Source organism: Bos javanicus, chromosome X, assembly GCF_032452875.1.
Source record: "Bos javanicus breed banteng chromosome X, ARS-OSU_banteng_1.0, whole genome shotgun sequence".
NCBI classification, from domain to species: domain Eukaryota; kingdom Metazoa; phylum Chordata; class Mammalia; order Artiodactyla; family Bovidae; genus Bos; species Bos javanicus.
Genome location: NC_083897.1, coordinates 114,286,938 through 114,314,272, shown reverse-complemented (window position 1 = coordinate 114,314,272; position 27,335 = coordinate 114,286,938). Strand labels below are relative to the sequence as shown.

Below are 27,335 nucleotides of genomic sequence, written 5' to 3'. Positions count from 1 at the left end.
TTCCCTCTTGTACTTTCTTATAGAATATTCCCTATAGTACTTGTGTTTGGTGACTAAAGAGCACAACTTTGGCACTAAAAGTATGTGCACTGCTTCAAAATTAGAAGGGTTTATCATCAGTTTAATTTTCTTCCCGTTTGGTTTCAATACTCATTTCTCCTGGATAAGATATTAACATTGGTTCCACTTTAAAGGCTAACTCATTAAATTCACTTTTGGTTGCTTTTAGTACAATTGCTGAATTCTAAAGACAATGAGAAATATAATGCTTTATAATTTTATATTTGAAACGACAGGTATGGTTTTAAGGGGTACATTGAACTGGGGCTCATTAATCCATTGGTTTGCAAAAGAAGCTTTCAAAGTTAATATCCCTGAGGATCATTTAAAAACGAGGGGAAGCATGGGAAAAAAAGTGAAATATTGTGTTGCCCAAAACAGCTCTAAAGTATGACTTTGTTAAGTCCACTGTGAGACAAGGCAACAGAGAGTAGGGAGTTGCAGCTCAGATCTGATTTAGATTGTGACTGCCGCTTAAAAGCTGTGTGACTGTGAATGTGTCACTTACCGTCTCTAAGTCTCAATTTCCTTACTTGTACAAGGACACGATGATATTATGTAATCATAATACATAATCATTACGTTTTGAGGATTAAGTGAAACAATGTACATGCAAACTTTTTGCTATTACAAGGAATAATGGTTTCCTTTGCAGAAACACATCATCCAATGGTGTCATAGAAACATTCACACTAATGTGCCCACTCTAAGGGAGAAAACAGGATTTTATTCCCACAGAGAGTTTCAAATGGGCAAAGCAATGGCTCTATACTTCTATTTGTGGATTCAATATAAATCCAGAACTCCCTATACATTCTATTTCTACGTACAGATATTCTGTGACTGGGTTTTACCCTGCTGTTGATGTTCAGATCTATATGGTTTATCTGTTTCTAACATTTTGAGAGATATTACATACAGCTAGAAAACCAGCATGACTTTTCTTTAAAGTAAAAATTAATGGCCCATGTAAGAAACCCAGGACAGATTTCCCAGGTGGCTCGATAAGAATCCGCCTGCCAATGCAAGGGATACGGGTTCGATCCCTGGTCCCAGAAGATTCCACATGCTGCAGAGCAACTAAACCACAACGAGTGAGCCTGTGTGCCACAATTACTGAATCCCTGGGCTTCCCTGGTGGCTCAGACAGTAAAGAAAATGCCTGCAATGTGGGAGACCTGGCTTCGATCCCTGGGTTGGGAAGATCTCCTGGAGAAGGGAATGGCTACCCACTCCAGTATTCTGGCCTGGAGAATTCCATGGACAGAGAAGCCTGGCAGGCTACAGTCCATGGGGTTGCAAAGAGTTGGACACGACTGACTGACTTCCACTTTTTTGCATCCCAGAGACTGTGCTCCACAAGAGAAGCCACCGCAATAAGAAGTCTGCACACCACAACTAGAGAGTAGCCCCCATTTGCTGCAACTAGAGAAAAGCCCACACACAGCAAGAAGACACAGTACAGCCTTCCCACCCGGCCCAAAGGTACACCCAGGATATTCGGATATCAAGTACCTATAGCCCGGTAGTATGTCATTCCACTTCTTCAATTACACTATTTGCTCAAATGTAAGACTCTTTTTCTTAGACTTATATCTACCCTCCCACTACCCCAATTCTCCATTCTTGCTTTTTCTTTGTCTGAGCAAATCCAGAAGCAAAGATGAACTCTCACTTTTATCATGATTTTCGTTGACTGACATAGCACTGTAAGTGAATGAATTAATGTGATGTCACAATTATGGTGGGCTTACACTCTCCTCCACAGAAGCTGGGTAATCCTTTAGTCTCCCACACATTCTTCTTCTAAATGGACAATGTTCTCGATAGGTTGTATGAGTTGCTCTTCCAGTAATGGGGATAGAGTTGTTTGATGTGAATCTCATTTCTTGCTTTGTTCCTTTTCTGAACAAGTACTCGCACTTATAATATAGCAGAGTGGTTAGATTCTGGTCAGATAAAAGAATGGAATCAAGTTGACTCAGCTATGTGCAACTCAAAACCTTGAATTTATCACCTTTCTGCTAGAAAAAACATTTAAGTCTACTCTTAAGGTCACATTAAAAAATGGCAACATGTGGACTGTGCCACAATAAGAGCATATACCACAAAATGAACCATTTACTATGAGAAGGCTGTCTATAAGGGTGTTTGGGGATGAGGGTTTTAAAAGCTAGAATTATACTGATGGAGGAATATAATTTCAGTCAGTCACATTTGTATTATGAAAAGGAAGCAAATCCACTGATTCTAAACTAAATTCCAACATATGTGGATATTCCCCAGATATGCACATACAGAATCAGGACTGAACAGACTGTGACCTAAGACAAAATGCATTATATTGTTTTATAAATGTGGAAATAGAAGCTTTTAGAGGTCAAATGGCTTTCCAAAGATAATATGGTCAAATAATAGCTGAGCTTCAGTTTGCAGTTAGGTGTTCTATCATTCATTCCTACAGTTTTTTTTACTACAACATCCTATCTTCTTTATGTACATTCCTAGATTTATAACCAAGTCCCTTATTCATTTTAAAGGATGGATAAAATCAAACTGTTACTATTTTCTCATATTTTATATTTAAATAAATAGTACAACTATGATGGATCACTCACACTGATTTTTTTAAACTTTCTTTTCCTATCAGTCATAATATTTTTATCTCATTTGTAAAATTATATGCCATTTTCACAAATTTATATCACATTCTGAAAGCAAATGTGGCATTTAGCTCTCTAAAAGTAATGTTAAGATAATGGTTCAAGAGTGCTTGAAATGAACAAATGCAACCATTGGTTTTCCTTGGACATTTATTACTTTCCTTATTTATGTTTAAAATGAAAAAAATATACTAAGGATGATACTGATAAGATTTTAATAGTATGTAACCACTATGGGGCAAATAGACATAGAAACGCATGTAATCTCTTAACTATATTGTCTGGCTTTAATCAATGCCACTTATAACAATCTATCATACATTTATTTCAAGACTATCATCACAACAAAAATAAAATAATATGAGATCTCGAGAGGTCTTGTTTTTATTAAAGATCTAACAATTCTTCAACAGGACTTCTAATCACACCGCTAAATGGACTGCATATAGGAAAAGTAATCTGGTTTATTATTTTTTTTCTTACTAAAACACTGAAAGCAAATATTTTTAAACCCAGTTTCCTCTTTCCTCTCTGTCCCCAGGAGCATACTTTGTGCATCTTATGAAACTGGAAAAAGAGAAGAAACAATTCTTTAGTTCTATAATCAAACCAGTTGCAGGGGTGGGAGTTTAGTGGTAGCCTTCATGAAGGGAAAGTGTAGACACATCTCTTTCACCATTCCATTGTCTGAGTTCTTACTATGAGCCAGGTACTGTACCAATAACTCTACAACAATTAGTCCCTTCAATATTACAGCAAGTATGCTGGAGATGAGGAAATGGACAAGCAAAGAGGTCAATTGACTTCAAGTAAGTCTGATTCGAAAACCTGTATGCTATAATAATAACAATTATAACTGCAGTAACACCAAGAACTAGAATTCACAGGGTTTTTTACTATGTAGCTAATACTGTACTAAGCACGTCTCATGTATTTTGACTTACTCATCCTAACAAAAGACCAATATTTTAGGAACATTTAACATTCTCATTTTCTTCAGATAAAACACGGAGACACAGAAAAGTTAATTTGCTAAAGGTCCCATAGCCAGTAAGCATGAACTTGAGCACACTTACGTTCTCTTTATTTACTATGAAAAACTTCCATGAGTCGGTTCATGGTAGGATATCCTTTCTTTAAAAGATTTAGAATGTGTCCTACCATTAACTTTTGTTTTAAGTTAGGATTCCAAAAGGAAAGACATTTTAAGAATCCAAGGTATGATAGTACAAAGTAATGGCATGCCAGTAATTTAGTTCTTAAAGCATGATTCAGTATTATCTTCCATGTTAACTGCAAGATATAGTAAAGTCTAACTTTAAGCCATTTAAAAATTAATATTAATATGCTTAAAAATGAAATAATTAATATTAAATAATACAAAATATCATACACTCACAAACTATCATGAGTATCATATGAAGAAATTACTTGCATTGTTCCTTACAAACAAGCCTTATCTGTATATTGCCTTATTGAGAGAAGAAACTGCAATGTTTATAATGTGCCTACCTGCAGAAGCTTCCATCTGGTGTTCAGGTCTTCCAGAGTGCTGAGATTATATGGTGAAAGCTGAATGCCCAACGTGGTGAGTTGGCGAGCAAGGTCACTGACGTGGCTTACGTTCTCTTTGAGAGGTGCAATTTCTCCTCGAAGTGCCTGTATGAAATAATCAAGGGCAAAATGGAAGATGAGACTATTTAAAGCCAAAAAAAACAAAAACAGACACATGGGAACTACATGGTGTCATATTCTGTTTGGGACGTCAGTAACATTTGCCCTTTTCTAGTGGTATTCTAACAGTGAACATTTGTTAATGGATGGCTAACTAATGTTTGGAGAAGGGAATGGCAACTCACCATAGTATTCTTGCCTAGAGAATCCCATTGACAGAAGAGCCTGATGGGCTACAGTCCACGGGGTCGCAAAGAATTGGACATGACTTAGCGACTAAACAACTCAACTAATGTCTACTGAGTACTTGTTATGTGCCTAATTCTGTGAGGAGCTCTGTCCAAACATCATCTGATTTTATTCCTACACAATAACCCTATGAGGTTGGTAGTTGGAGAATTATCATTTTACACACAAGAAAAAAAAAAGTCACAGAGGTTAAACTTTGCCTGAGGCTCCATGGGTAAAAACTGAGGAACCTGGGATACATAATCAGATTTGTCTGCCTCTAGAGTGCACATCGGAGAAGGCAATACCACTCCAGTACTCTTGCCTGGAAAATCCCATGGACAGAGGAGCCTGGAAGGCTGCAGTCCATGGAGTTGTTGAGGGTTGGACACAACTGAGCGACTTCACTTTCACTTTTCACTTTCATGCATTGGAGAAGGAAATGGCAACCCACTCCAGTGTTCTTGCCTGGAGAATCCCAGGGACGGGGGAACCTGGTGGGCTGCTGTCTATGGGGTCGCACAGAGTCGGACATGATTGAAGTGACTTAGTAGTAGTAGAGTGCACATTCTTAACAATTATATTTAGATCCCTTTCTGAAGAAATTCTGCATTGGCAAAGTAATGGGAAGAATACAACACTGCTAGATTCTGAATTCTACTCATCTCACAACCAAAAGTGGGGGCTTTTTTTTTTTTAACGGTAAAAGATGTACTCAGTCATGAAATATTACATGCATACTTTGTACCAACTACATAAATAAATTGTTTCAATTAGAGATGAGGGTATTTTGTCAAATTCTAAGGCTGAGTTCCTGATCTCCTAGTATTTTGGTCCTTGTAGCAATGACTGAAGAAGGCTCCCATGAGGCTTCTCAGCTGTCTCTGGAGCACCGGAGCAGGATTCCATGATGCCATGCATCATGACAATCTGTTGATCAGAAGCAGCCTATGCAAATACTGGGTTGATATGATCATGAATATTCTCTTCTCCATTGAGAGGACATTTATGGATCTTTAACGTGATGCATGAGGTCCCAATGTTCTAACGAGCAATTTCTAAAGATGAATTCCCTCACTTAGGAGAATAGTTTGTGTAACGGAATCTCTGTGTACAAGGACAGCATCACTTACTTGGCTATATGTGCTGCTATGATTTGCTTGATCTGTGCAGGTGTTATTTTTCTGGTTCAATATGCTACTGGAGATCAGTAGAGAAATAACTTCAGAAAGAATGAAGGGAGGAACCAAAGTAAAAACAACACCCAGGTGTGGATGTGACTGGTGATAGAAGCAAGGTCTGATGCTGTAAAGAGCAATATTGCATAGGAACCTGGAATGTTAAGCCCATGAATCAAGGCAAATTGGAAGTGGTCAAACAGGAGATGGCAAGAGTGAACATCGACATTCTAGGAATCAGCGAACTAAGATGGACTAGAATGCGTGAATTTAATTCAGATGACCATTATATCTACTACTGTGGGGAGAAATCCCTTAGAAGAAATGGGGTAGCCATCATAGTCAACAGAAGAGTCTGAAATGCAGTACTTGGATGCAATCTCAAAAATGACAGAATGATCTCTGTTCATTTCCAAGGCAAACCATTCAATATCATGGTAATCCAAGTTTATGCCCCAACCAGTAATGCTGAAGAAGCTGAAGTTGAATGGTTCTATGAAGACCTACAAGTCCTTTTAGAACTAACACCCAAAAAAGATGTCCTTCTCATTATAAGAGACTGGAATGCAAAAGTAGGAAGTCAAGAAACACCTAGCTAAGTCACTTCAGTCGTTTCAGACTCTGTGTAACCCCATAGACGGCAGCCCACCAGGCTCCCCCATCCCTGGGATTCTTCAGGCAAGAACACTGGAGTGGGTTGCCATTTCCTTCTCCAATGCATGAAAGTGAAAAGTGAAAAGTGCAAATGAAGTTGCTTAGTCGCGTCCGACTCTTAGCGACCCCATGGACTGCAGCCCACCAGGCTCCTCCGTCCATGGGATTTTCCAGGCAAGAGTACTGGAGTGGGGTGCCATTGCCTTTTCCAAAACACCTGGAGTAACAGGCAAATTTGGCCTTGGAGAACAGAATGAAGCAGGGCAAAGGCTAACAGAGTTTTGCCAAGAGAATGCACTGGCCATAGCAAATACCCGCTTCCAGCAACACAAGAGAAGGCTCTACAGATGGACATCACCAGATGGTCAACACTGAAATCAGACTGATTATATTCTTTGCAGCCAAAGATGGAAAAGCTCTATACAGTCAGCAAAAACAAGACCGGGAGCCAACTGTGGCTCAGATCATGAACTCCTTATTGCTAAATTCAGACTTAAATTGAAAAAAAGTGGGGAAAACCACTAGACCATTCAGGTATGACATAAATCAAATCCCTTATGATTATACAGTGGAAGTGAGAAATAGATTTAAGGGACTAGATCTGATAGACTGAGTGCCTGATGAACTATGGACAGAGGTTTGTGACATTGTACAGGAGACAGGAATCAAGACCATCCCCAAGAAAAAGAAATGAAAAAAAGCAAAATGGCTGTCTGAGGAGGCCTTACAAATAGTTGTGAAAAGAAGAGAAGTGAAAAGCAAAATAGAAAAGGAACGATATACCCATTTGAATGCAGAGTTCCAAAGAATAGCAAGGAGAGATAAGAAAGCCTTCCTCGGCGATCAATGCAAAGAAATAGAGGAAAACAATAGAATGGGAAAGACTAGATCTCTTCAAGAAAATTAGAGATACCAAGGGAACATTTCATGCAAAGATGGGTTCAATAAAGGACAGAAATGGTATGGACCTAACAGAAGCAGAAGATATTAAGAAGAGATGGCAAGAATACACAGAAGAACTGTACAAAAAAGATCTTCACGACCCAGATAATCACGATGGTGTGATCACTCACCTAGAGCCAGACATCCTGGAATGTGAAGTCAAGTGGGCCTTAGGAAGCATCACTACGAACAAAGGTAGTGGAGGTGATGGAATTCCAGTTGAGTTATTTCAAATTCTAAAAGATGATGCTTTGAAAGGGCTGCACTCAATATGCCAGCAAATTTGGAAAACTCAGCAGTGGCCACAGGACTGGAAAAGGTCAGTTTTCATTCCAATCCCAAAGAAAGGCAATGCCAAAGAATGCTCAAACTACCACACAATTGCACTCATCTCACACGCTAGTAAAATAATGCTCAAAATTCTCCAAGCCAGGCTTCAGCAATATGTGAACCATGAACTTCCAGATGTTCAAGCTGGTTTTAGAAAAGGCAGAGGAACCAGAGACCAAATTGCCAACATCCACTGGATCATTGGAAAAGCAAGAAATTTCCAGAAAACATCTATTTCTGCTTTCTTGACTATGCCAAAGCCTTTGACTGTGTGGATCACAATCAACTGTGAAAAATTCTGAAAGAGATGGGAATACCAGACCACCTGACCTGCTTCTTGAGAAATTTGTATGCAGGTCAGGAAGCAACAGTTAGAACTGGACATGGAACAACAGACTGGTTCCAAATAGGAAAAGGAGTATGTCAAGGCTGTATATTGTCACCCTGCTTTTTTAATTTATATGCAGTACATCATGAGAAACACTGGGTTGGATGAAGCACAAGCTGGAATCAAGATTGCCAGGAGAAATATCAATAACCTCAGATATGCAGATAACATCACCCTTATGGCAGAAAGTGAAGAAGAACTAAAGCGCCTCTTGACGAAAGTGAAGGAGGAGAGTGAAAAAGTTGGCTTAAAGCTCAACATTCAGAAAACTAAGATCATGGCACCTGGTCCCATCACTTCATTGCAAATAGATGAGGAAACAATGGCTGAGTTTATTTTGGGGGGCACCAAAATCTCTGCAGATGGTGACTGCAGCCATGAAATTGAAAGACGCTTACTTCTTGGAAGGAAAGTTATGACCAACCTAGACAGCATATTAAAAAGCAGAGACATTTCTTTGTCAACAAAGGTCTGTCTAGTCAAGGATATGGTTTTTCCAGTAGTCATGTACGGGTGTGAGAGTTGGACTATAAAGAAAGCTGAGCACCGAAAAATTGATGCTTTTCAACTGTTGTGTTGAAGAAGACTCTTGAGAGTCCCTTGGACTGCAAGGAGATCCAACCAGTCCATCCTAAAGGAGATCAGTCCTAGGTGTTGATTGGAAGGACTGACGTTGAAGCTGAAACTCCAATACTTTGGCCACATCATGCGAAGAGTTGACTCATTTGAAAAGACCCTGATGCTGGGAAAGATTGAGGGCAGGAGGAGAAGGGGACGCCAGAGGATGAGATGGTTGGATGGCATCACCGACTCAATGGACATGAGTTTGGTGATGGACAGGGAGGCCTGGTGTGTTGCGGTTCATGGGATTGCAAAGAGTCAGACACGACTGAGCGTCTGCACTGAACTGAATGTTGATAAAAGCACTGTTTACATGGACTTCATCTAAAACCTTTGAGTTCCTTCTGACTCCAAATGGAAGGAACCAGTGTGTACATTCTAAATAAGAATGGGATTATCCAAATCCAAGTTACTATCTCTTCACTAAAATGTGGCATTGTATGGAGCCTAAGACCCTTAAATAGTTCATAGATAATATGATATTTTGACACATCACTCTGTTGAACTTACAGTTTTTGAAAAGCGGCCATTAAAAATATTATATTAAAGAATCATGGGGTTCCTTCTGGGAATGACAAAAGCATTCTGGAGTTAAGACAGTGGTGATGGTGGCATGGCTTTTTGAATATAGTATATACCACCAAATCACACATTTTAAAACTATGAATTTTATGGTATGTGAATTATATATAAAAAAAATACAAAGAGAAGTGGACAGAAATCTGTTTGACTGACCATGTAGATACAAAAATTATATCTGATATTTTCATCTTTATTTAATTTCACATCAGTGGAATATCATACAAATCATTCTGAAATGAAGAAAGTTGTTATAGGAATTGATAGCAAATATTATTCTATTTTCTCATAAATACATACATAAAAGGATCACAATAAATGCCCATGGAGAGAGGCAGTTAAACTCCATGAATATGAATTCATATCTCTAAAAAGAAGTGATTCACAATCACTTTGCTTGGCGTAATAGAAAGGTTAGAAATCAGATTTCTTAAATGTCAGTGGGGAAACCTGGACAAAGACAATGTTAATAAAAATGGAGCCATTGTCTTCTGGATAATAACATGCATTTCTAGTAACCACAAGTAAATATCACTTGAGTGGGAACCATAAAGAGGAATCATTGCACAGATGGCAGGAAAGCCAGGCAGAATCTGACAACAGTGCAGATTAACCCCATACACTCACCACTGCCTTAGTGTGGCTCTTGGTCCCTGAGTTCAGCATCCATCTCACTTCGGTCATATCTAGATTTCAGCTCCCCTTAGATTACATGATGCACATGGCCAAGGGTATCTATTAGTGTATTTTGATTTTCACTTTCTTCCTCAAAGTCCTGAACACAGATTTTCTTTTAATTGAAAGATAATTGCTTTAAAATGTTGTGTTAGTTTCTGCTGTAGAACAACGTGAATCAGCTATAAGTATACATATATCCCCTCCTTCCTGAGCCTCCCTTTCGTCCCCACATCCCACTCCTCCAGGTCATCACAGAGTGCTGAGCTGAGCTCCCTGCGCTGTATAGCAGCTTCCCACTAGCTATTTTATGCATGGTAGTGTATATATGTCAATGCTACTTTCCCAATTCATCCCACTCTCTCTTTCCCCTGCTGTGGACACAGATTTTTAATCCTGCATTAGTATTCTGGAGGACGAAGGAGATTTTAAAAAATAAGTTTCAATATTCATAATTAATCACAACACACTCTCTCCTTTCCCCTCTACTTTCCTTCTCTCCCCAAAACCCCTGTCCCCTCACTCACACACACAGAGTCATGGGATCGTGGCTTCTTTTTTGTTTCTTCTGCTTGTATCATCCAGTTGTAGCAGAAGTTCCCTTAACTGATCTCCATTTAAGACTCATCAGATTAGCCAGAGTTTTTATTGTCTGAGAAACATACTGACTGGGGCTGCTAACGGTCACTAAGTAAAATGTTACGAAGTATGTGTCATAAGTATGGCGATCAGCCCTCATTAGTTGACTTGTCAATGTGTGTATATTCTCAAACCTGCTTTTGCCAATTAGTATCGCAGTTACATAGTTTAATGAAAGATTTCCTAAACCAAAGAACTAGAATCCTAAAAAGAAAGTAAGTTATTATTCCTATAAAAAATAAGGTTAAATATTCTGGAAATTTGCTTTAAAAAAGAAAAAGAAGTATTACTGAATTGGGTGCCAACTAGGCAACTGTAAGAGATTAGGAAACCCATATGAAAAGGTTAGAAGGATTCTAAAGTACTCAGAATGCTTCCCATGTTTCCCAGTGGATTCTGTCTGCATTAAGGAAACCTGCACCGGAAATCAAAGTCTGTAGTATCAGTGTAATTCATGGCAAACCCTAATCAGGGAACCTACACTCGAAGTAAAATTCCTTCACACAGCATTAAAATATTAGTGACTATTTTACACAAAATAAAATTTTTACTGACTTTTTCAATTAACTGTTGAACTCCAGGTCCTAACTGAATTGGAATAGAGAGCATCTATTTTAAATGTTGACTACTACGACTTTACTACCACTGCTACTGCTACACTATTATTATTAAAGGGAAAAAGCCATATGTTCTGTTTAATATGAATGCCTAAGTCTTTGTTAAGATAAATGGAAGCTTTGATTAGGGGGACGTTTGTTGCTAAAGAGGTAATTTGGTGCAAAGGTTCACTTTGGGAAGATAATCATGGTAGGCTTGATCAGAATGACAAACTTCAGCCAGCTAGAAGTCATGGTGAGGGTGCTGAGCACATGACAATGAAGGAAAGGAGACAGATGATGGTAGAAAAGAAGACGAGAAAAAGAAGGCATGAGAGTGTCTAAGACAGTCTTCACTTTAACACGTGACCTGGCTTCTAGTGGCAGCTCCATACCACCTGAGGACGGCTCACTGATGTTAGCTGCCAATGCCTAGACATGTACATAACAGGAAGCATGGCCCCCTAAACACTGAGTCACAGGACATGTTATGCATAGAGTGAACACAGGGGACTTCCCTGATGGCCCAGTGGTTAAGACTCCAGCATGCAATGCAGGGGACACAGGTTCTATCCCTAAGCCTGTGCACCACAACGAATGAGGCTGCACACCCTGGGCCATAACCTGAGAGTTCACACGCTGCAACAAAGATCCCACATGACCCAACTAAGACTCGACACTGCCAAATAAATTAAAAAAAAAAAAAGAGTCAATACAGGCACAATTCATTTAAATAACATAGAATTTGATTATATTTCAAATATTAGCACTTTTAATATTGTTATTATTAATATACATAGACATTCATGTTTACATTATTAAACACTAAACACAAAACACCCAAAAAAGTACAGTCTACTCTGAACAATATGATGTGCTATTTCAGTACCACCAGAATTTCATTAGATCATATTCTAGTTTGGAAGCAGTAACTGAGAAAACATTCAAGGAAGCCATTATACTCTGGGTTTTCTTTGAAACATTTAAACATCTGGAATATGCTCGCCATGAAAGAGCAAACCAAGTCTAATTTTATTGTGACTAGTTTCATGCAGGCAGAATTTTCACTTCATTAAATGCTGTCTGATTATAGATATAAACGTACTGATTTAGAATGATATATAAGTTTGATATGCCAAGTTTTTTCTTTTTTATGACATTTAATTGCTTGTCAGAACTTTGCTTATCTTTATGTAAAGATTTGTTCAAATATAGATTTAGCAGCTCAGTAGACAACCACTTTGCAACAAAACAAAGGCATTGTCTTCTAACTAGAGAACATTTTTGAGGGAGTAATTTTTTTAATGACTTAATAGTTATGGACTATTTTGGAAGGCATAGAAGGTCAATTTGGAGCAATGAAAAAGGTAAGTTGAGGTACTTTGACTTTGGGGACCTCTATTTCTTCTGTGAAGTAGGAAGCAACTGACCTGGTATATAATCAGTGTGCAATGAACATTCATTGAATGAAAACATGAGTGAAGGGTAAGTGGGAACATTGGAATTAGTTGTGCGAGAGAATACAAGAGGGAGGTGAACAAATAAATGTAGGGAGGTTGCCAGACAGTGTTGAGGGCTCACTTGAGGCAGAAGACAACAACTTTTTAGCAGAACCCATCTGCCCAGTTTTCTCTTTCTCCAACAGCATTCCAGGCAAATGTGGAAGAAACAGTTGATCCAGGTTTGGGGTTTTGTCAGATGGTTGTGGCACAAACACTTAGGGATATGAGAGTTTAAATTTTAGCAGGAATGTGACTGCAAAATGCAACTAAAGGGGATTTGGAGGGAAGTGAAGCAAGATGAGGCTTGTAGATGGAGAGAATGTAGAGGGCTTAATGGTGGACATCAAGACCATCCAAGAAAGGCAGCAGTTAGATGAAATGTATAAGCAGGCAAGAAGGAGAGGAGACTGAAATGCTAGAATTAGAGTTTATAATTCTATTTAATTATATTACATAAATTCTATAATTTCTTATATAATTTATTTTTATATAATTAATTATAATTCTATTTAAGAATTTATAAATTGTGATATGATATACATATCACAGTTACACACACACACACACACACACACACTGTTCTCTTTATATATTAATGGTACTCCTGAGAATGAAACACTTCCCTTCTTAATGATATTAAACACTATTCCTGAAATCTTAACCTACTGCTTCATAGAGGTCTTATCTCACCAGGAATTCAAGAATAGAATGATCTGACAATGAAATATCATTCTAGGGCTACATACACTGGGCAGAGAAATTTACATCAAAAATACTATCTAAGAAGCAAAGTAGGGGCCAGCTGCCTTTCCCTCTACAATGAAACCTTACTGAACAAACTGTTTGTGAACCAAAAGTCCTAAGAAAGAGCCTGCAAAGAGTGTTAGCAGAAGTCCCAGGACTCTTCATGCTGGTTTAGTAGCTGAGGGGGAGGAAATGGAAATCATGACCTCCAGATCCAGGTCTTTGGTCCTGGTGTTGAGACTCCAACATGTGGCTTAGGGAAGGCCTCATGGAATCCGGTCACTCAGAGTTAGGGGTAGGTACAGCCTGGCTGTGTTTTTCAGCTTTTGCATTTCTGGATGGGTTTATCATCCTGATGGGAGTGAATAACCACCACTGGAACCTGAAGAGCCAAGGACCATATCCTGCTTTGCCCAGAAGTAGAAAGGCCTGGAGCCTCTTAAATACCTGGGGGGAATGTGGTTGGACCCATCCTAACAAGTACCACTAAGTAGCAAATTCTCACCTTCTCTGCAGAGGTTGTCTTCAATTAAAAATACACTAGAGGGGCTCTGCGGGCGGTGGCAAATCTGGCCCAGTATGTAAAGTCGGCGGTGCCTGATGGCGCCTCCGACACGAAGCTGGGTGGGGTAGAGAGTAGAGGGCGGTAGTTGCGGCAGGTGGGAGGAGGAGGAGGCAGCGGTGAATCTCTTATAAATGACTCCAAAGCAGGACCTGGAGGCTAAATTCCAGGAGGACAACGGTCATTCATGACCAAGAAGGAAAGACCTGAGACATGGAATGAACGATTGCAGCCCTTCAGTGTGAGTCAGCGGGCCCTGAGAAAGGGGAATGCCTGCCACCTGGCCTTCATTCGACTACAGCCACTCCAACCACTCCCCATGGTGAACCTAGAGGAAACTGAGAATGCAGGATTACAGGCCCCAGTTACCTAAGATGCCTTGTGACCTGCAACCAGAGGATTATACATTCTGAAAAAGACATAATCAAAGGACTATCTCCAACCTGGACAGGACCTTTATCAGATGACACAGATTCACATCAAGATAAAGCTGATGTGCAAAGAAAACCCATGCCCCCAAAGAGATTACAGCCACTCCTCCAAACAGATCCAGCGGGAATAACCACAAAAGTCACCTTGGGCCCCTTAATAGAACAGGGTGAGAGCTCCATGACCCTAACTAGGTAGGGTCTATGAGTCCTGTGTCAGCATTAAAGAAGTTACAGAAGACTGACCATCTGTCCCTCATCACCCCAATAAAGATTTCTTGGGGTTCACATCTCAAGGAAAATTTGAAGTAAGAGATAGATGGTCCCTGGGCTGAATAGCTGGTGATTTTCAAACGGAGCAAAACTGGTTTGTCCTCAGCCAGACAAGAATGATGTATTTCCTTTCCTCCACTGTTGCTGCTGCTGCTGCTAAGTCCCCTCAGTCATGTCCGACTCTGTGCGACCCCATAGATCGCAGCCCACCAGGCTCCCCCATCCCTGGGATTCTCCAGGCAAGAACACCAGAGTGGGTTGCCATTTCCTTCTCCAATGCATGAAAGTGAAAAGTGAAAGTGAAGTCGCTCCGTTGTGTCTGACTCTTAGCGACCCCATGGACTGTGGCCTACCAGGCTCCTCCACCCCTGGGATTTTCCAGGCAGGAGTACTGGAGTGGGTTGTCATTGCCTTCTCTGCCTCCATTGTTAGGAGGGAATAAACTGACGGGGGAATTGTTGCAGTGAAAAGGAAAAAAGAGGAATGAGTTTTTCTTTTTCACTTCTCTGAGAGCAAAGAACATAAAGAAGAACAGTGAGCAGGCCTGAACATTCCTAGTTTATTTTACTTTAACTGCTCCTGATTCCGAATGTCTGTAACTAATTTTGCTTTTCTGCCCCCTAACTCTGCAGGAGCTACACTTCACTTGACTCTATGCTAAATACATCCTCTATCTGATATTTACCTTTACAACAGCCTTCCCCTTGTAGTTACATGTCAGAAAGAAGGCCTCAGAGCCACCAGACTGCCAGACGCAGTTACTGGGTTACTGATGCCAGTTTATGACTGTCTTTGAAATGATGCAAGAGGAAGAAATCAAGATCCTATCACCTTTGTTTCCTCATCACTGACTCCTGACTGCTCCTGACTGTGAATACCTGCATTAGGGACACAGTTCTTGAGGCAGGAGCATACTGTGTTCCCCTCTCCACTACCTGAGAATAAAAGCCACCATTCTATTTCTTAAAAAAAAAAAAAAAAAACACTAGTAAGGGCTTCCCTGATAGCTCAGTTGGTAAACAATCCTCCTGCAATGCAGCAGACTCTGGTTTGATTCCTGGGTTGGGAAGATCTGCTGAAGAATGAATAGGCTGCCCACTCCAGTATTCTTGGGCTTCCCTTGTGGCTCAGCTAGTAAAGAATCTACCTGCAATGCAGGAAATCTGGGTTCGATCCCTGGGTTGGGAAGATCCCCTTGAGAAGGGAAAGGCTATCCACTCCAGTATTCCGGCCTGGAGAATTCCATGGACTGTATAGTCCATGTGGTTGCAAAGAGTTGGACACGACTGAGCTACTTTCACTTTCACATAGACTTTGGCGACCTGATGCGAAGAGCAAACTCATTGGAAAAGACCTCAGTACTGGGAAAGATTGAAGGCAGGAGAAGAAGGGAGCGACAGAAGATGAGATGGTTGGACGGCATCACTGACGCAACGGACAGGAGTTTGAGCAAACTCTGGGAGCTGGTGAAGGACAGGGAAGCCTGGCATGCTGAAGTCCATGGGGGTCACAGAGAGTCAGACATGACTGAGCGACTCAACAACAACTACATAGACTAACTTCATCCAGTTGCCCAACCTCCTTTTACCCTTGGACTTTGGGCAGGAGATACTTTTTTGCTTTGGCAAGAGACTGCTGATTTGAATTCTCATTACTAACACCACTAGCTATTCCATCAATTTTCAACAAAACTGAGACATATCACCCTTTCTGTAAGTTCTGCCAAATACGAAGGGACTATGTGGAGCTGAGACACAGGGGCTAGTCTAGTCTGCAGACTGAAGGAGACTTCCCTCTGCTATTAGGATCACTTTTGCCTCTGGTAGAGACATTCTTGACAGTAAAGTATGCCACTGAAATATGTATTCTTTTTAATAGAGATTCAACTGCATTGCATTCCAGCATCAATTTTTATTGTGGCAGCCCAAGGGCAAAGCATTATGCTGTTTTTTTTTTTTTTCATTGTCTTCCTTGCTTTCCATTTTCAGGGCAATTCTTGTACGTGTTCATATTTGGACATGATCACTTTGGATGAGCAAAGTGAATAAGGACATAAAGAATGAAACAGACTCAGAACTAATGAGCTAGATATAGCATAATCAGGATGACTTGGGGTAGTTAAATTAAAAAAAAAAAAAAGAAAACGATTTTAGGGAAACAATATGAAGTTTGTAGGGATGAAAAAATCTGGTGCTTTTATTTTCTGAGCAATTATCAGTTATATTTTAACTATGGTTTCCCCCCAGAAGAATAGTAAATGACTGTTCCATTTTTTGCCCATACAGAATCATGTTGTTCTGAAAAATGATCTCTAGTTTCTCTTTGTATTACTGGAAAAGAGTGTGCACCCAAACATGAAATTCTTTTTTTAAAAAAACATTTCTTCATTTGCAGCCATCATAATTCTTCATCTTTCAGGACACAGCTTCACTATGAAACTTATAACTCCAATACTCTCAAAGGCTGAATTATAGCTTAATCACACTAACAGTGTCTGTCTTCTTTCTTTTATATGTATGTTCATTTTGTCCTCACAAATATTAATGGGAAATGAGGAACAGAACGGAATTGATCACAAAGGAAAGACTTCTGCCTATAAGAACAAGTGGTATACATTTGAGTTAATTTCCTCAGAAACTAGTTCCTATAATCCTAACTCTGGATGCTAATTATTTCTTTCTAATAGAAAAATGAAGCAAACAAACCAAAACCAAACAAAAACATTTCAAGCTTTCCATAGCTTTCTAATGACACAATTAAAACAAACAAAAAAGGTAGTTCATGAGTGCTTTACAGAGGCTAAATGCAAAATACGCACAATTAAAATAAAAAGGTCTCTAATGAGTATAAATAAATCATTGAAGCAGGCCACATTCTTCGGCTGCTAAGGAAACAGAAGGAATGCCAACATTTTTTGTCTGACAATTTTAATTATATATAACAAAACATCAAGCAAAATGTCAGTGAATGAAATCTATTTACTTATTTTAAAATAAGTAATAATCCATAAGCCATCAAAAACACCATCCATGAGGACACTGATATTCAAATGCAGGCATTATTTTAGATTAAGTTTTACATTGAACAGGTGTTTTTAATTTGCCAACATTTCTGCCAGCCAAAACTGCTCCTGATCTGTGCCCACATTTACCACTTGCATTGTCCTGGCATAGAGATGCTGTCTTGTTCTCCCCTTCCCCTTCACAGCTTAAAATATCTGTCTAAGGTAGAGCTTCTCGAACAACAGCAAGCATCATAATCACATGGCAGGCTTGTTAACACAGGGATAGCAGGCTCCCACTCTGGCATTGTTAATTCATTAGGTTCACGGTGGATATGAGAATTTGACACTTTTCACAATAACTTAAAAGATGCTACGGCATCCATAGAACTCACCAAGCTTATTCTTGACTTACACCCTTCATGAATTCTCTTTCCTCAGCCTGGAGTTTTCCATTTGCTCTCGGCCTGGATGCTTGTGTGTGCTCAGTTGCTTCAGTCGTGTCTGACTCTTTGCGACCCCATGGACTGTAGCCCACCAGGCATCTCTGTCCATGGGATTCTCCAGGTAAGAATGCTGGAGTGGGTTACCATGCCCTCCTGCAGGGGATCTTCCCAACCCAAGGACTGAACCCGGGTCTCCTGCACTGCAGGCAGATTCATTACCACTGAACCACCCGGGAAGCTCTGCCCTCTGCCTGCTGCTGCTGCTGCTGCTTAGTCGCTTCAGTAGTGTCCGATCCTGTGCGACCCCATAGACGGCAGCCCACCAGGCCCCCCGTCCCTGGGATTCTCCAGGCAAGAACACTGGAGTGGGTTGCCATTTCCTTCTCCAATGCATGAAAGTGAAAAGTGAAAGTGAAGTCGCTTGGTCATGTCCTACTTTTAGCGACCCCATGGACTGCAGCCTACCAGGCTCCTCCATCCATGGGATTTTCCAGGCAAGAGTACTGGAGTGGGATGCCATTGTCCTCTGCCTAGCTGGCTTCTATTCAGCTATTTCAGATCTCAGTTCCTGTGACCTTGAAAGACAGCCCGCCCTTCGTTACCCTATCTAAAGACAGGCTCCCCCATCCCGATTTTTCTCAGTCTCAGAACTCTACTTCCTTCTAGACATTGACGGCAATTGGTAAGTACGTATTTATTTGCCTATTTATTAATTCATGGTCTCTCCATTCATAAGACCCTAACTTTCATTAAGGCAATTCTATGTTTATTTTTCACCAGGGCATGCCTGTCCCTAGTACATGGCAATCCCTCAATACAGTTTTATTAAATAATGAACATTCAAGAGAATTAGACACGAAGCCTTCAGATCAACAGCTATTCTCAAACTGCTTTATCAACACTGTTTCCTATAGAAAGCTGAGGTCAATTCCTAAGTGAAAGAAGAGAAACCTGCTTATATCCTTCAGATTCCATATCTAGATTCTCTGGCTCTATTACTTTATTTTATGGTGGAGCATATGCTAATTTCTGAAGGGTCTCTAATGCACTAACAAGAATGTAACGTTCAAATTTTTGGCACCAATCAAAGGGAGTTCTCATAAAAATGAAGCAAGTGGGGGAAAGGGGGAGAAATAAATTAATACTTAAGGAAAATATGTCCTTTTTGTGGTGATGTAGCCTTCTGCAGGGCATTTTGGTAAGATTGAATAAAAGCTTTAAAACTACTGATACAGGAAAAGATGAGCTACAAACCAGGGTCTCCATTTGGAGTTATATAGTGGCCAAGCCAAGGAGACCAGGGGGCTGAAATCCAACCTGGACCCCATCACCAAAAGTGGTGAACTCTGGCCCAGGGCTGGAGACCTCTATGATGCAAGAAGTACCTTCTACTTGACCCAAAGAGGCACTTGTAGGGAATGAGATTACAGATGCTGAAGGGGAGATTATGGATGATCTGTTTCTTTCTCCAACTCTCTCTCTCTTCCCTCTCATTTTTGGGATTTTTCAAGTAAAGAAAAAGTTCACTGACAAATATGTCTCATGCATTTCCTCTTGTATAGAAAGGGGAGTGTAACATGGACACACCAAAGCTGTTATAAAGATGAACGAGAAAGTTGGGTCTATTTCTCCTTCTTTTACTCCATCTGCAACCAATTCAGATTGTGGCCCATAACACGGGATATGCCAAGTCACACGAGCCCTATTTGGTCTAAATCAGGGGGACTCTATAAAGCAGAGGGTCATACGTTCAATCATGAGAAAGCCACAGACTAAGATCATTTCTTGGGGAGTTGAGTCTTTCAGGCCAACTTCTAATATTACCCTGGGGAAAACCTGTCTTGCCTCACCCCTCTACCATGTAGCTTTATAAGGGCTCCCTGAACTAGACATTGGGATATAGGTATATGAAACATAAAGGAAGAAGCAGAATGGTGGGAAGAGGAAAGCTTTTTGTTTGGAGCTGGAATAAATGGCAAGAGGTAGGAAACCTTAATGTATCTGGAGAGGTGCAAATAGTCTGTAATAAGTTGAAGCATGAAACTACAGGGCAGTTGTGGAAGAAAAATCATGGGGTTTTCTTTGAGCAAGATTGTGGTGGGGGGACTTCCCTGGTGGCCCAGTGGCTATGACTCTGTGCTCCCAGTGCAGGGGGCCTGGGTTTGATCCCTGGTCAGGGAACTAGATCCCACATGCTGCAACTAAGAGTTCACATGCCACAATGCAAGATCCCACATGCCACAAAGAAAATCAAAGATACTGACTGCTCCAACTAAGACCCAGCACAGCCAAATAAAGAAAGATTGTGATGGGTTTGAATGAGTTGACTTTTGCAGTGCAGTAATGAAGGTTTTTACCAAGGGGAATGGCATAGTCTCAAGAATCCTTTATGTTAGATTTTAATTACTACTCACTTGAAAACACTTCTTTTATATCTACTATGCATATATCTGTGGCTTCCCAGGTGGCACAGTGGTAAAAAATCCACCTGCCATTGCAGGAGATGCAGGGGACTTGGGTTTAATCCCTGGGTTGGGAAGATCCCCTGGAGTAGGAAATGGCAACCCACTCCAGTATTCTTGTCTGGAAAATTCCATGGAAAGAGGAATCTGGCGGGCTACAGTCCGTGGGGTTGCAAAGAGTTGGACACAACTATGCACTTGGAAGATGGAACTCTCAATGAACTCATGATCATTAGCACAGAGAGACAATTTATTGGGTTATTAAAAACCATGTAATCATGTTATGAAAAGCTGTGTCACAGGGCTTGAAAAGTACTAAGAAGGCAGGTTCAATTGGAAAATCTCAAGGTTAGGAGTGGGTGCAAGCTGGTGGCCATTTCAGAAAGGAGAAAGAATTGACATGGAGTGTCTGGAAGATTTGGGCATGAAGTAACAGTCGCTAGAAGCAGGATGGTGGCAAATGGGAGCACGTTATCTGTAAAACAATTGTTAAAGGAAAAAAGTATTTTGCCCTGTGCTTTTGTGGATGTTTATTCACTCATTCAAAAAATATTATTAAGCAGCCATTATATGTCAGGGAATGTCCCAGGCACTAGACATCAAGCAGTGCACAAAATAGACCAAGTTTCTATGATTCCACAGCTTAACTCTAATGAATGCAATTTCATTTTAATGATGACTCTTATTATAAAGGCTTATAAAGAAACAAATCCCAAGCCAAAATGTATCCATAGCTACAAAATGCAGCATTTTTGACCAAGAAAATGGAGGACAACATATGGTATTGTATATAGTAGTTCCCAAGAGATTCTTTTTTTCCCATTAAAACAAATTAGGCTACTTCTGCATGTGTGAATAATAATTAACAGAGGAATCTACGGTTGTAAATCACCAGTGCAATATACTATACCCAGTTTACTTTATACGGGACACATTTATTTTAAATAAAATTAAAGATACTCACTATTGAAATAAAATGGATTTTTGCTGATCTGATTTTTCATTCAATATATTGTTGTTGGCTTAGAAATTCTAAAACAGAACTGAATCAGAGATGGATATAACATTTCTAAGGGCTGAGATAAAAAACAAATGGAAGAGGGTAGAAAATGATTGTAAAATGCCCTTCTATAAAATTTTTTAGTTTTACTTTCAGATTATTGTAGCTCCTGAATTTAATGTTTTCAGTCTTTCCAAAATGCCTTTCTTGCAAATGGAATAACACAAAAATAAGAGATTGCACTACTTCAGGTCAAAAGAAATGAACATAATACGGATTTTCTTCATTAAAAGCTATGTGACAGCATGTTTAAAAATTAGATTGGTAAATTTTTGATAATGGTTCATCTTTATTTCATCATATTCCTAGAAAAGAAAGTCTTATGTATTTACTTCTTAGCAATGTTTTCCCTCCAGATACATTAGTGGTTATTATTTTTACCTCAATATATGTATATGTGTGTAAAAGATCTGGCTAATGAAGTGGAGTCAAGAGTTTACTTTGTTCTTCATTTTTAATTTCATCATACTTTGAGAAGTTTACTTTCAAGATATTGCTCTTATTTTTCTGATCACATCTTTGGGTAAGAACTAAATTCATATCCCGTTATGTTCTGTTATGACCACCACTATCATGATAATGTCCATTTAAGTATATGTGAATGATGAATAAACTACTACTGACACAAATGTGCCTGAGTGTCAAGCTATCTAATCAATGGACTCAAATGTTATTTAAAAAAAAAAAAATTAAGCCATGGGCCAAATCTACCCTTTAAAATATTTGATTTGCATTCAACGAGGATACCATATTCTAATAGTAATAGATTTCTTTTTCATTTTGCAAAAAGGGAGTGTGGGGACTTCCCTGGTAGTCCAGTGGTATGGACTGTGTGTGTCCACCACAGGGGGTTACAGGTTCAATCCCTGGCCAGGGAACTAAATGTCGTACAGTGTGGTCAAAAGAAAAAAAAAATGTGATTTAGTATCCTTGAAAATCTGTGGGAATGATGCTATATTGATTATCTAAAGAATACTATTTCAGCTGAAAAGAGGGTTAAAGATCTTAATAAAAAAACAATCTTTTTCACTAAAAATTCAAGATTTTTTTGGAAAGTCAAAGTGTGTCAGATTTCTTTAGGACCCATCTTGCACTGGGCACTCTACCCCAACCTTCAGGCAATTTTTACACTGAGACAACCTTGGAAACGTCTTCCTTTAACCTTTATAACAAAATGTCAGTGTGGCTCCAAAGGTAATATTTTATTCACTGTGTAAGTCAAACTTCTGCTCATTTGTTTAGCTTATATTTCTTCTAATTTTATGCTTTTTTTCCTCTTTTTAAAATTATTATTATTTTTTTTAACTTTACAATATTGGATTGGTTTTGCCATACATCAACATGAATCTGCCACGGGTGTACACATGTTCCCCATCCTGAACCCCCCTCCCACCTCCCTTCCCATAATTTTATGCTTTATTGGATGTACAAAAGTCACCATTGTATTGGATAACTCTTGTAGTATGGGGTTTGTGTGAGTAGTATGGGGTTTGTGTAAGTTGAAAACAATGAACCATTCTTTTGTGACTTTAGCCTTTCCCTGCTGGAAATACTGGAGGGCAATGGCTAACAGGCAGTGGGGGAAGGAGGTGAAACGTTGTTTCATGCGGCCTACACTTGGTCCTTGGGCAGATGAGGGCCTGAAACCATGGGGCAATTCTGTGGGTGTTATTTAATGAGACCTAATAAGATTTAAGGGGATGACAGAGGATGAGATGGCTGGATGGCATCACCGACTCGATGGACGTGAGTTTGAGTGAACTCTATGAGTTGGTGATGGACAGGGAGGCCTGGCGTGCTGCGATTCATGGGGTCGCAAAAAGTCGGACATGACTGAGCAACTGAACTGAACTGAACTGAATAAGATTTAGGTTCACCGCCTTGTAAAGACTCCAAATTGGGTTAATAGGCTTTCTGAGTAGGAAAATAAGTAAACAAGATGAAAGTCACTGATAGTTTGCTTCAAAAAACACATCAGTATACTGGCTTGAAAGTGACAGTGAAAGTGTTAGTTGCTCAGTTGTGTGCTACTCTTTGCAACCACATGGACATTAGTCCACCAGGCTCCTCTGTCCATGGGATTCTCCAAGCAAAAATACTGGAGGGGGCAGTCATTCCCTTCTCAAGGGGATCTTCCCAACCCAGGAATTGAACCCAGGTCTCCTGTATCACAGGTGGATCTTTTGCTGTCTGAGCCACCAGGGAAGCCCATATATGGCTTACCTGTCATTTAGTTTCTATTTACTTACTACAGTTGAGCACATATTGCTGATAAATTGACTTCATTTTCTTTGCTAAGTAGCTTAATGCCATGTTAAGATCATGATGATACAATTTGAATATTTGACAGGGAAAAGCTCCAAATGAGCCCACTGAGTCTATAATAATGTGGAATCCCAGGGAACAAGTGTTCTAAAAATAACTGTATTTTGAAATAGGACCAGCAGGCTCTTAACTTTATGAAGGAAAGAAAAACTTCACCATAAAAATCAATTCTTTAAAAGGAGAAGAAAACTATCTTAGTGCTAGAATTCTCTAGCCTCATTCTGGTTAAGAGAGTTTGACATTTTAGGGCTGAACACACTGTGGAAATTTAATAAATATTGAAGTTTACAAACAAAAACATAACAGTGATATGTGGACCAATTTTCAAAAACATTGAAAATCAATGTGCCCTTATTCTGCCTAATTCGGTTAACTCAATTATTTAATGTATACTTGATTTGAGTGGGTTTATACACAGCTATTTCAATTTTATATTAAACATTAATCAAATTACTTTCAATGCAAAATTTCCTTTATTTCCATCCCCTAACCCCCCCAGATTTCAGAATAAAGGGGAAGGCCTATTTTAAATATTGCTAACTTAATGTTAAAGCATACTTTCACACATTTGTTTCTATTATATTTTGCCCATAATTTTCATCACATATACCACTCACCCTATACCAAAATCATAAATTCTTTCATAGGCATTTAATAGAGTGATTATGCATCACCTTTGGGGGGAAAAAAACCCTCTTCCCTAATTACTGCAGTTAAGACTATATCCTACTTTCTTCCAGTTTCACCCCATATCCATTTCCATTTCTACACACAAACATACACCCTCCCATCATGAACACAGAGCCTCAGTGGGTTGATGAGCTAAATTAGAAAATGCAGTAATCCCTGAATAAGTGATCAGCTATTCACATTGAGCAAGCAGGTTTTAATTTTAAAACATTGAATGGCCTCAAATATTCCTAATGTCCTCAGTTTCAGCAATTCTGTAAAGTACTTGCTTATCATCAGTATGTTTGGCAGAAAATTATAAGGAGTATTTTAAAATTTAATTGTTATTATTGGTAAACATAACATTTAAACAAAGTGAATATTCTGTGATTAAATATCTTAAAGTATTAAGAGTGCGAAGGCAAGTTGAATTCTAAGTCATGTGAATCAACTCAAAACTTGTATGAGTGTCATTAAAATACCAATAAGAACACTGGAATAAATAACAGCGAATGTCTTGTACGAGACAGATTTGGAAAGAGTAGGCCATTATTCACTTCAAGGTTTTAGAGGGAAATTCTGCTCCCTCCCTAACCATCAATCACTCTCACAGGAGGCCATGTGCCTGCATTCATTTTAAAATGTTCTGGATGCTCTGAGATTCAAAAGAAATAACAGATGATATGTTCATTAACTATAATTGGAGAATTACTAACAATAAACAATATATGTATTTATACATGTAGACCATGGTTTTCCTATGGAATGATGGCTCTCACAGTATCCCTGGAACAGCAGCACCGCAATCACCTCGGAACTGGTGATGCAGATCTTTAACTCAGCTCCAGGCCTCCTCAACCAGAAACTGTGGGGAAAGGCTTCACCAATCTGGGTTTCCACCAACTCTCTAGGTGATTTCGTTGCATGCTAAGGTGAGAGTCATGGCCATGGAAAATTACTGACATTCTCAATGACTGTGTCTAAATACCTAGGATTCTCAATGGTCACAAATATCTGATCAACACAGACACTTAGAGATTATGTACCTATAAAGCCAAGGTTGCTTACAAAGCCATTTTCTTTACTGATAATCACCACTTTCTCAGACATTTCTGTGAACTCTTCTCTATTGTTACCAACCTCAGTAAATATTAGGTTAACCAAAAAGTTTAGGTTTTTTGGTAACATCTAAATGGAATGGGGGAGGGGGCCACGTGTGGGAAGGACAAACTTTTTGGCCAACCCAATCCCTAGGTGGTAGGTTGCACAGGGGGGAGGGTGGATTTTTCATAAACACAATTTTCATCACCTCTAAAGAATTACTGCATGTATAACAGAAAGTAGCACTGAAAAGGCCATGTTGAAAGACAGATGCTGAATGGATTACTAAGTTTGCTTACTGTCTATAACGGACACTTTTCCTGGCCTGGACATCCATCCTCCAGTTGTGATTGTTGGCTACTAATGTTTCATGGCTGCCTCTCTTCTTCAGAAAGGTCATCTCTGCTGATTGGAGCCCCTATCTCAGGAGACAACACACATTCCCAGCCTGGGAGGTGACTCAAGTCTCTAGGGGTGGGCCACAGCCAGTGGTGGGCTGGAGCAGAGCCCAAGAGTCAATTGTGTGCGTTTCTTCCCAAGTCTGTGTTCGGTGAGATCACGCTGGTAGCTTGAATCAGTCATGGCAGGAGTATTTATACCCTGACAACTGGAAAACACTAAAAATCAGTGTTCGCTCCACCTCAGAGCTAGCTGATAAATGCTCACTAGCATACTGCTGGCCACAGCCAATGGCTGGCTGGGATACAAAAGGACAACTCTGCTGGGTGCTTCTACTCCAGAGCTTTCTCCATTTGAATCAAGACATAAAGCTAGATTTTGCCTGAGATGATATGCTTGATCGGCTCTTTCGTCTCCCTAGTGATGCTTTCCTAACTCCTACACAGGCTTCTCCTGAAAGCTGACCATCTACAAATCCTGTGCACCCAGACTGTTGGGGGCCAGAGTGAGGCACTCGGCCCGTGGCAAAGGTCATGACGAAGGAGGCTCGACATACGCAAAGGCGGGATCGAGCCTCAGGAGTCCCCCTGGAAATCCTCGAGCATCTACCCCCATAACCAGAGCCTGCCTACTTTACTACTTTGCACTCTCACCTACACCTCTGACTTTACGGAGGCTGTCCCCCACCACCTCTTTCGGAGAAGGAGTTAACTTAGAGCTCCAGTTAATAAAAACTCCTGGGCATGACAAGAGTGTTTTAACCTACAAACTCCTCTGAAGGTTCTCTAGCCTGCCTGACAGGCTTGTCCGGCCACATGTGATTGCTCACAGCCTCCCAACCATGAGAGGCATGAGATGCTTTAAACCTTCAAAAAACAGGTTCCTTAGAAAAGTTAGAAGACCATTAGTATAAGTATAATGGGATGATTAGAAATTGTATTGGTGAAGGGTTTTTCATTTGTTGAGCCAATGTTTGTTGCTAAGTCTCCACATCCCCTGCCCTTACACACATTAATGAATATATAGAAGAAATAAGTATTAACCTTTGATATAAATCATGTTAGACCTTAGACTAAGTAAATTCTTTCCTTAACTAAAACCCACTATACCCTCACCCTATAGGAATGTAACTTTAT

General features: G+C 39.8%; 1 protein-coding gene and 1 long non-coding RNA gene across 12 annotated transcripts in view; one reads left to right on the top strand and one right to left on the bottom strand.

Annotated features, from left to right (window-relative positions):
• Nucleotides 1–27,335, bottom strand: part of DMD (dystrophin) — a 2,228,404-nt gene that overhangs the window by 343,049 nt on the left and 1,858,020 nt on the right. For all 11 annotated transcript variants that reach the window (XM_061410475.1, XM_061410469.1, XM_061410467.1 and 8 more), the window contains one exon: nt 4,236–4,382. In XM_061410475.1, coding sequence (XP_061266459.1) covers nt 4,236–4,382 — 147 coding nt within the window. The remainder of the gene's footprint in view (nt 1–4,235; nt 4,383–27,335) is intronic.
• LOC133242874 (uncharacterized) lies at nt 13,427–14,714 on the top strand. The gene is made up of 2 exons (XR_009734912.1): nt 13,427–14,276; nt 14,499–14,714. It is a non-coding gene; the product is annotated as an uncharacterized LOC133242874 (long non-coding RNA).